Source organism: Oryza glaberrima, chromosome 7, assembly GCF_000147395.1.
Source record: "Oryza glaberrima chromosome 7, OglaRS2, whole genome shotgun sequence".
In the NCBI taxonomy this organism is placed as follows: Eukaryota; Viridiplantae; Streptophyta; class Magnoliopsida; order Poales; family Poaceae; genus Oryza; species Oryza glaberrima.
The window spans coordinates 10,751,397-10,762,523 of NC_068332.1; the positions used below are offsets into that span (position 1 = coordinate 10,751,397).

Genomic DNA, 11,127 nt, shown 5'->3' on the forward strand with positions numbered 1-11,127 from the left:
CCACATTTAATCACATCATTTATTCCCGTTACTATATGAAACCTTATGTATGTGACCTACAAATAGAACTATCAATATTTCAGTTTTTTTTTCATTTGTTACATATAATATTGGCCATATATATATATATATATATATATATATATATATATAAATATAATTAAACATCACATGAACTACTAATTAATTATAACTTAAAATTACTACTACGTACAAATTAATTGTAACTTCTATTATACTTTTTACCTTATAAATTAATTATGTCTACCTATTTTTTAACCCGAATCGACTCTACGTCATATCACACAAACTACCTCCATTGGCCTACTTAATAATAAAATACTACATTACGAATATTTGACATTATTAACTTTCTACGTTTCTATTTTTACATGTGACCTAACAAAATATAATGTAGGAACTAATAAGTACATAGCACAATTTTTATCTGACATAACTAAAAACAAATATTAACTAACACTAATATAAACTCCGTGAACTAATATTTTCTAAATCCTTATCGTACAAAATTTTTGCTAATAGAAAACTAATCAACTTACGTGTCATTTATTTCTTCTCTCCACTGCCTCCTCTCTTCTCTTGCTCTTCCTCTCCTCCTCAGTTCACTCCCTTCTGTCTTCTTCTTCTATGAGGACCATCTCCTCTCCTCTCATTTTATGCATTGAGCGCATTGAATTCGAACGACTACAGCGGTTACCAGCTGAAGAAACGCGGCCGGCATGATGTGACTATAACGTGAAATGATAAGAGAGTGCACATAGCTCTTCCACCCATTCCTAAAAAGCAAAGGTAGATGGCTAAAACCTGTGCAGAAAGCAAAAAGAAAAAGAGAGATGGGAAATAAAGATGTCGGTGGTTGTACTTTTGCCGCTCTTCGTGTGTCGCTCTCGCGCATGCATAGTGCGAGACCGAGACCGGTATCGCGCATGAGGAGCGCGAGACCGAGAGCACTCTTGCGTGCACAAAGCGCCACCGAGGGCCCACTGCCGCTCCCCATCTCTATCACTCTCGCGCACACGTAGAGCGAGACCGCCACCGGTCTCGCGCGCTCAAAGTGTGACACCGCGGGCCCACTACCGCTCCCATCTCCATCGCTCTCATGCACGCGTAGAGCGAGACCGCCACCGGTCTCATGCCCTCAAAGCGCGACACCGCGGGCCCACTGCGCTCCCCCACGTCTTCTCGCTCTCGCGCATGCTGCATCATCAATCTCACGCGCACAAAGCGTGATACCGCGTGTCCACATTTCTCCCGTCGCGTCACTCTCGGTGTCGCGCTTTCGGATTACGATACCGACCTCGGTCTCGCGCAACGAAAAAGCAAGAGCGATGGCTCCGCCCCGAGGTAGTTTTGGGGATTTCTCCACGTGGCGCTCTCGCGCTACGGAAAAGCGATACCGCTGCGCTCTCGCTTTTCTCTTGCGTGATACCGCCAACTCAACTTCGCTTTCGCTCTTTCACATCGCGATTTCACCACGTTATCGCACTTTCCAGGTGCGAACATCGCTATCGCTCTTCCAAACAGTGATACTGATGGTATATTCGCGCAAAACCTTAGCTATCCGGTATATTTTTGCAAAATCAACCAAAAAACAGTATATTTTCAAAAAAATTTCGTCCCGAGTACCTCAACGACCGTAACCGGTTGATAATTCTGTACCCGTCAAACGGAGGTGTGAGAATATCATCGTTACTCATCAGTTTCCAAATTCGAAAGATCCGGATGCCCACGTCGGCCGCGGCGGTGCTCGTACCACGGCCGCCGCCGCCGCCTCCGGCGGAGGCACCGGCCGAGCCCAACGACGACGACGGCTCCCTCCATTCCCTCCTCTCCTCCCTCTCCTCCTTCTCCGCGCTCCGCCTCCTCCCCTTCCCACTCCTCGCCTTCTCCCGCCTCCGCCGCCACCTCCCGCCCGCCGCAGGCACCTCCCACCTCCTCCTCCGCCCCGTCGCCGCTCTCCTCCATCACCACCGCTCCCACCTCCGCCTCGGCGTCCAGCTCCACGCGCTCTCCCTCTCCCTCGGCCTCTCCCGCCACCCCATCCTCCTACCGCGCCTCCTCTCCGTCTACACCTCCCACCCCTCGCTGCTCCCCTCCGCCGCCTCCGTCGCCGCCGACTCCACGCTCCCGCTCCCCTACAACGTCCTCATCTCCTCCTGCCTCTGCCATGGACTCCCGCTCCAGGCCCTGGCGGCCTACCAGGAAATGGGCAAGAACGGCGTGCTCCCGGACGTCTTCACCTACCCCTCCGTCCTCCGCGCCTGCGCTGAGGCCAGAGACCTCGTGCTCGGGCGGGCGGTGCACATGCACGCCGCGGGCGCTGGGATGGACGGGAATTTGTTTTTCCAGAACGCGCTGATGTCGATGTATGCCAAGTGTGGGTATCTGGCCTCTGCACGCAAGGTGTTCGACGGTATGGTCCAGAGGGATGTGGTATCATGGAACTCAATGATATCAAGCTACGCAGCGGTCGGGCAATGGGCAGAGGCTATGGAGCTGTTTCGGAGGATGCGAGATGAGGGGACAGAGGTGAACTCGGTGACTTGGAACACTATCGCCGGGGGGTATATTCAGATGCGTGATCACAGGGCAGCGGTAGGGCTTATTAGGGAGATGGTTAGAGGTGGTGCAGAGGTGGATTACGTGACACTGGTGATTGGTTTGAATGCTTGCTCACGAGTTGGGTGGTTGAGGCTTGGAAAGGAGATCCACGGGTTGGCGGTGCGTATGTGCTGTGACCAAGTTGAGAGTGTCAGCAATGCGTTGATCACGATGTATGCTAGGTGCAAGGATATGGAGTGTGCTCGCATGTTGTTCAGGATGCTGGAGTGCCCTGGGGTGGTGACGTGGAATACAATGCTATCTAGTTTTGCACTGTCAGATTGTGCAGAAGAGGCTTCTAGTATTTTCCGTGAAATGATATGCAGAGGTGTGAAACCTAATTATGTTACTGTTGTTACCTATCTTGCTCTTTGTGCCCGTGTTGCAAATCTGCAACATGGGCAGGAACTTCACGGTCACATTGTTAAGCATGGTTTCAAAGGGTATCGCTTGTTATGGAACTCCCTTATTGACATGTACTCCAAATCAGGGAGGTTGTCGGTAGCACAAAATGTCTTTGATACCATGGATGACCGTGATATGATATCTTACACTTCAATGATAGCAGGATATGGAATGCAAGGTAAAGGAACAGTTGCACTTCGCCTTTTTGAGCAGATGATTGATAGTGGGATCAAGCCCGATCATATAATCATGGTCACTGTACTCTCCGCGTGTAGCCACTCTGGACTTGTGCTTGAAGGAGAAGAACTTTTTGACAAGATGGTCATTTCATATGGTATTAAACCCCAGATGGAGCATTATTCTTGCATGATTGATCTATACGCACGTGCTGGACTATTGGAAAAAGCAGAGGAAATGCTTGACCATACCCCTTTTCCTCCAACGTCGACTATGTGGGCAGCATTAGTTGGGGCTTGTCATGACAGAGGCAACATAGAAATTGGTGAAAGGGCAGCAAGGAAACTTTTGGAAATGAGGACAGAGAATGCTGGGCACTATGTTCTGATTGCTAACATGTATGCAGCTGCTGGTTGCTGGGATGAACTAGCAACAGTCAGGAAACTAATGCGTGACTTAGGTGTCACAAAAGCACCTGGGTTAGCATGGGCTGATCTTGGCAATGGGTTCACCCCTTTTTTAGTTGGAGATAGATCAAACCCTTTAGCACCGGAGATCTATGTGGTTTTAGATGAATTATCTGAGCAAATGAGGAATATCAATAATTGCAGTGATCTAGACATATTAGCGGAAAACATAGAGTAAACAGGTAATGATAGGACGTGAAGGAAATGTTCTTGCTTTTTGTGTAGTAGAGATCACAATGAACTCCAAAAATGAGATGGTGCAGTGAGTCACAAAGATCCAAAAAATGAAGCAGCAGCACATAGATATATGGATCAATTCTGGAGAAAATTGCTACAAAATGGACACTGCAACATATGTAGGTTTCTAACTGATATGTCAATTGCTTGCATTGCCTTTTGAAACTGCAAAATAATGTGCTCAAGTCAATTGCCCACAAGACTCTTACTTTTCTTGGCTAGTGATACTTCTTAGACACCATCTTGAAGCACACATGATTTTACATCAATGTGGTTTTTGGTTTCCCTTCGTTAATACACAATAATATGTCGTTGTCACACTTTCCATGCAGCCTTAATCTGGCCCAAGATTTTTTTTCAACAAAAAAAGAAGCTTTCTAGTAGATAGTATTATTTGTCCTTTCATTTATTAGATCAAAATTAATTCAACACACGATTATATACTATCAGAAGTAGTTACAAAATTCATCTAAGATTGATAGAACCATGTAATAATTGTTACCTGAGGATGAGAACTGTATCTTATCAGTTTGATTAGAAATTGGTCCTAATTTCATGATAGTGATACCCTGCCTAGACCGATTCAGTGATATTTACAACATTTCTGTTTTCTTCTAGATGAATACAATATTTCAATCTTTTCCCAGAACACAATTAATTGACTCCAGACCAGTAATTTTGGTACAGCAATCTCCTGTTAAGTTCAATTTCACTGAACTTAGGATAAACCTGCTTGAATGTACTGAGAAAGGAATCCTGTTGGTAACCACTGTTTGGCTTCAATTTTCTGGTTAAACTTTTAAACTGTTTAGGCTCATGTTCTACAAAGTAGTTATCATTTAATTCCACGGCTTCTGCTTTCCTTCTGAAGACTACTGATATAGAGCACAATACTTTGTTAACTTTTCCTTGATTGTTGATCCCTCTTTTCAATACATGATGATATTTAGAGTTGAAGTTACATTAAATTTCTCAGATAGCTCATTTGATGGACAGCATAATTGTTGTATTTTTTTTTGTAACCCTGAGTTACAAAACCAAGCATAAATTGGTATTCTTCCCTTCCATGTATCTTGTTTCTTGGAACTAGATTTTGCACTATCCTCTCATCCTCTGCTAAAATAAAACTGGAACTATTATTATTGCTATTTAACTATGTGAAGCTGAAAAGTTTTTACTGCTGTTGCTGTTTTCAACAGTAATCTTAGTCTAGACTGCATTTATGATCCCAATTATCTGTATACCTGGTTTATTTAGCTAAATACCCATGCTTTGCTACAAATAAATATGAACTGTACACATGCTATTATTGTTTAAAACAAATCAATTGTGAGGTTTTTTAGAACAATTCTACGCTGTAGATAAATTTGCACAATAAACTTGTATTTAGAGATGAAATAAGATGCATTGATTTACAGGACTGTTTTGTAATAGTAAAGTACATGAAAGAAGTAGTTGGTAAAACATATACAATAGAGTTGGTGGGTGACAGATTCACTGCCACCACCATTGCCTTCTTTTTGAAGAGTATAGATATAGACAACCATTTTAGAAAAAACTCCATGTTTTGCCCATCAAGTAGGCATCAACTCTTTATAGAGGCTACTTTTCATCTGTAACTCCATTTCATCTGTAACTCCACAGCTACTTTACTCAACATCCAAAACTAATTTTCTTGGCGGGTTTAGGTGATGTGGCATCCCAATAGGCACATGAGTTTGAATGCCTCTATGTCTACCTATGTCTACCTAAAGGCAGCTAATACTTAACAGAAGACGCAGCGAAAGGTCGCAAGGTATATGACCTCTGATCTATCAGATATTGTCCCAATCAACTGCTTGCATGGCAAATTCATTCAGGTTCTGTGTGGCTCCTATCAACTACTTGCAAGAATTGTTATTTTGCTATTCTGAGTCCTCTTCAGATCTAAGCGGTCTATAGGAATGTTTTGTATCACTAGCCTAGAACCCATGCTTTGCAACGGAAAACAAATTGAGTTTCTAGCTTATTAAATCAATTAATAAGCATCTGTTTAGTCTAAGTAATACTGTTATTTTTCTTATTGAACAAGTAGGTGATTTTAAAATTTGGGGGAATCAATAGTGAAATAGGGGAAGACTTGTTGAAAGGTGGTGTAATAGTATAGATTGTGGGGCTCAGATGTTGGTGGTAGACGTGGTGTGAGAAAGGACACCACCACTACTAACATTTTAAGTAGTATAGATTAGTCATTTTTGTCATTGTTTCTCATTATATTTTTCATTTTTTTCCTTCATTATTTGTTCAGCTCTTGCTTCATGCTCCATTTGTTTCTCTCTGGTGCAGTACTGCAGTGTACACAAACAAGCCATTGCCATCAGCAAGGGATTGGGATGCATGTGTGGCAGTGACGGCCATGGAATTCTGATTGGACAAATTGGAGGCTGGAATGGAAGTGCTTTCCCTTGGTTCAGCCCACTAGAAATGGAAACGATGCAATTCCGTATGGTTGCAAGGGAAGTGATCGTAGCAGAGGGAGTAATACAGGAGAGAGCGGAATAGAACTAGGAGGGGCTGATATGCAGTCAGGTTTATCCTGTGGCAGCCATGCCACTTAACACAAGGATTCACTCTTGACAAAATCTCCGCTGAAATTTGGTTGAGAATTGCTGATCTTGGCTGACGTCTGGTAGAATACCTGATTTTCTTTTCAAAATTTCTGCTTCTTCACATCATCACACTGGTTTAACTCTATCTAGAAGGGGAAATTGGGGTCTAGAACAGCTTCAAGAAGGTGAAATTGATGTCATTAGTTTTCTTTTTCTAAGAAACATTCAAGAAGGGGAAAATCGCCAGTTACCGCTTTTCATAGCCTCTACTTGAAATTATTGTAAACAGGGAGTGTTGACCCTGCTTAGAACTATTTATTAGACCACCAATTTTATGTGATTTGCATTAGATACAGGTGAAATAATATGTTTTGAAGTTGAGGGTGAAAATTAGAATCTGAAAAGAATTGGACGAAATGTAGATGTTTTTCCAATCGCTTGATTCTATAATCCTCCACTTGTCGTTTTGTGTTTTTATCTGTTCAAACTGTTTGATTGAGCAAAATTCTGGTGCTGGTTTCATTCCCCCCTTCACTTTGTGGATTATTGGCACAATCTCGGACAGTTTAACCTGCCACACAAGTGCCAGCTTTACCACCCTCACTATTTCTAGAATATGTTAAGTAGCATTTTTTATTTAATGATCAACACCAGACGGTGTGATGATTCATTGAGCAGGAAAAAATTATAAAGTAAAGACCTTCAGAGGTAGTAGCCAGCAAAGAAAAAAAACAAACACCACCACGCACCCGCAGTGCCTATACAGAACGAGAAGGCTAACACCGAACTGGCCGTCAGTAAGCGTGACCGGCCACCGTTAGACCAACAAAGAAGCTACCACCTAACCACCCAAAACCAAAACCTAACAGCGAGCATTGAACTCAACTCTATCCATGTCAAATGGATTGGAGGGGAGAGGGTGAGAAAGAAGGATGGAACCTCTCTCCCCCACAAGGCCCACTGACATGGTCAGCCCCCACAAGGCCCACTGACATGGTCAGCCTGTATTGGCTAGGGTGATGCTGCAAGAATACAAACATCTAAAGTGAGCACATGCAAGTTGTTCGAGAGAGGTTTTGGCAGGAAGGCCTCCTAGATGACGTCTCCAGGGAGAAAAGCGACAATGACACTAATGCCACCATCCGTAAAGATCACGAAGAACCGTCTCGGCACTGTATAGGCACCCAAGCACCGCCTCGGAATGCCTTGTGGCACACACCACCATCAGCGGCCTCTCGGTCGTTGCCGCATTGACCTTGCACGCCATCGGCTGGGGCGGCCTCCCTGCTATTGCCTACGCCGACCTCCTGACGTCGTCCACGCTAGCTTCCGCTGCCACCGGCGCCACCCGTGCTGGCCTGCCCGCATCAACCTCTCACACCGTCGCGCCGGCCTACCACCGCCACCAGCCGCTTCTAGTTGGCTCCCCACTTCCTCCCATCTCCGCCACCTTCCTCCCGTTGACGGCGTGCCATCGCACCCATCCTGCCTCGCCTAGCCACCTCCACATCCGCATCGCAGCCTCCACGCAACCGCACACCACCACCGGTGGCTTGGGGGTCAGCCTCCCGCACCGGGGAGGCCGGATCTAGATGGGAGAGGGCTGGATCTGGCAGCTACACCGCCGCCTCCACGTCTGTGCTTCCCCATCCACGCAGCCGCACCTCGTCGGCGGCTCACGGGCGTGTCTCACGCCGAGGACGCTGGATCCAGACGGGAGGGAGCCGGATCTGGCAGCGGACACCAGATCCGGCAGCGGCGCCTTGCCATCGTCGTCCTCGTCGTCAACGCTGTCGCGTTCCTTTTCGGCACCGGCGGCCAGGCCTTAGCGCGCTAGCTCCATCCCAGCGTCGTCACAGCTATCGTCGCCCCGAAGTTGGTCGGGGTCATGGGCTCCGACCCCGCGATCTCAGGGGAAAAGGGAGTCCCTGCTGCCGCCGTTCTTGTGGCCGCGCGGTTTCCGGCGGCCCGCTCAAGTGGCGGCGAGGCAGAGGAGGGAGGGAGGCGGGGGTAGTGGCCCGGCAGCAGGAGTCACCGCCCGTGTCACCCCTGCCCTATGGAGCAACGCAGGGGCCTTGCAAATGGATTTTTAAGTAGTAAATTATGGTGCTGCCCAATTTTGTTGGAGGCTGGAACTAGTGAAAGCTCATTTCCCATTTCTGATCTAAAAAATTCCTCATTATGGTAGGACTAGCTGTTTCCCAAGGGCGTTCCTATGGAAGTAATGCATTTCAAGTACGTAGGGAAATCTGTCAACTGTTTTTAATACCTTTACAAATGACAGACACATCTTATTTTCAGATAATGAATCATTTTGCTGTGCCACTGCACCTGATGTATCAAAATACTCCTTCTGTCCCTAAATATTTGACGCCGTTGACTTTTTTAAACATGTTTGACTGTTCGTCTTATTCGAAAACTTTTGTGAAATATGTAAAATTATATGTATACATAAAAAGTATATTTAACAATGAATCAAATGATAGGAAAAGAATTAATAATTACTTAAATTTTTTAAATAAGATGATCGTTCAAACATGTTTAAAAAAGTCAAATATTTAGGGACGGAGGGAGTGTTACCTTTGTCAGAAAAATATCATAATGTACAATACTTGACACTTTGACAGGTCATGCAGAGCGACTTGGCAAAAACCATAAGATAAACACAATAAGAAATGAGGTCCGTTGTTTCAGGTGTCTCTACGTCTGGATCGAAACCTTAATTAAGCCACGAGGACATAAAAAAAACACGAATATTAGAGAAGAACATAATATCAAATAATTAGAAGGGGTGAGGTTTCGAAACCAGGTCGTCTAGCCCACCACCTTGTGGAGCTAGCTAGCCGGAAAACCCCTAGGTGTTTCTCGCCATAAGGACATCCCAGCTTGCTAGAACAGATGATAATCACATCGGAGTGCACCAACTGCCAAAGGCATTAAATTTATAGAAGCTTGAAGCCTCCCATCTGTTAGAAAACGATAGGCGAACAAACGATAAAGAACAATAGATTAATCACAAAAGACACGAGATTTAACGTGGAAAACCCTCCCAAAATAGGAGAGAAAAAACCACGGGCGCCAGCCAGCAAAATATCTTCACTATATCTGAGGTGAGGTTACATCACCGCACGGCGGCTTACAAGAGGTATATATATAGTGGAACCCTAAAAGGGATGATGATCCGTACTGCGGGGGCTCCGCCCCCGCACCCCCGGGCGTCCCCAGGCGTACAGCCCAATGGGCCAGCTTCAGCCTTCGCTCCGCTACGGCAGAAGCTGGCCTTTATTAAGTGCAAATGAATTTGGATCACAACTCAACACCATCTTTAGATGTGTGAATCATTTCAGGATTGAGGACGGATAGTGGAGTGGTTAGTCACAAGCTCACAGCGCAGGGATCAACTAGAAGCCAGACTAGTGAGGAACAGGTGTGACACATGTAGAGTTGTAGACCTTCATATTTTGCACTAACGAAGATAAGGTAAGAAAGTTAGGATATCCTTTTCATTACATATTTATATATTTCTAAGTGTTTAACGCAATATTGGTTTTGCAACTATTAAGAATATATTTTGTATAGCTAACAGAGTGAGATAGGGGGAGAGACAGGAATGAGGTAAGTTGTATCTTAAAAAAATAAAGTGACTAATTTGGAGGTTCATCTAAGTGACCAAATGGATTGGATCGGCCCGAGGCATGCTGGCAGCCTGACCTAGGCACGGAGAAAATTAACATTATACCATCATCAAAACGGGATTTCGCTAAAATACCACTCTGCAGTCAACAATGGGACTTCATCACAAATGCCATTCTCTTTCAATTATCTCTTTTCTCTTATCTTTGCTGACCAAAATACCCCTAGTTGAAATAATTCAAGTAAATCAACTATGTAGTCTACACAGTACATATCGCCCAAATATCTTGACATGCAATATTTTTTTTCCTCTACACCAGATTATAGAGTATATAACACACTATCTCCACAGCATAAATAAAAAAGAATTTTTATATCACTGAAAACCAAGAGTTTCCGGTTGAGAGTGTTTTTTTTATGTTGTGGAGATAGTATGTTGCACACTATATAATCTGGTGTGGAGAAAAAAAATTGCATGTAAAAATATTTGGACGATATTTACTTTGTAATCAACGTATTTTCGATGTACTTAATTGATTTAACTAGAGGTATTTTGGTCAACAAAGATGCGAGGAAAGGGAGAATTGGAAGAAAATGGTATGTTGGCTAAGCCCCAGAGTGGTATTTCGGCGAATCCCAACTACGAAGTAGTATTTTAGCGAAAACCCGTCTTGACGATGGTATAATGTTAATTTTCTCCCTAGGCACGGCACCGCATGTTGGCTGGCCCATGCCAAACTTGGGCCTGTGCCTCAACTTGTAGTCTGGCATGGCACGGCTGCCCACGGACCAAGTGGCGGATCTAGAAAGAAATAGCAGAGGGCTCAGAACAAACAATATAAAGCTACAATCCTTCCTCCTATCTATGTATGGTACAAAAGTTTAGCGGGGCTTCGTGGGGCTCTCGTGGTCTTCACGCTAGTAGCGGGGGATCGAGACCCCGCTACCCCCACGCTAAATCCGTCCCTGCACAGACCAGCATGGACCAAGCACAACGG

The 11,127-nt window shown here is 44.8% G+C and overlaps 1 protein-coding gene across 5 annotated transcripts; it reads left to right on the top strand.

Annotated features, from left to right (window-relative positions):
* Positions 1-1,702: 1,702 nt before the first annotated feature.
* LOC127780126 (pentatricopeptide repeat-containing protein At1g71490) lies at positions 1,703-6,913 on the top strand. 5 transcript variants are annotated; one of them, XM_052307087.1, is made up of 3 exons: positions 1,703-4,027; positions 5,553-5,703; positions 6,234-6,913. In XM_052307087.1, exon 1 carries the CDS (start codon positions 1,744-1,746, stop codon positions 3,847-3,849), a length of 2,106 nt encoding a protein of 701 aa, XP_052163047.1. In that variant the 5' UTR covers positions 1,703-1,743; the 3' UTR covers positions 3,850-4,027; positions 5,553-5,703; positions 6,234-6,913. The 5 variants fall into 5 exon arrangements, with proteins under 5 accessions (XP_052163047.1, XP_052163045.1, XP_052163046.1 ...); XM_052307085.1 differs by having other exon boundaries at positions 5,597-5,703; XM_052307086.1 differs by having other exon boundaries at positions 1,703-5,767.
* The last annotated feature ends 4,214 nt before the right edge of the window (positions 6,914-11,127 follow it).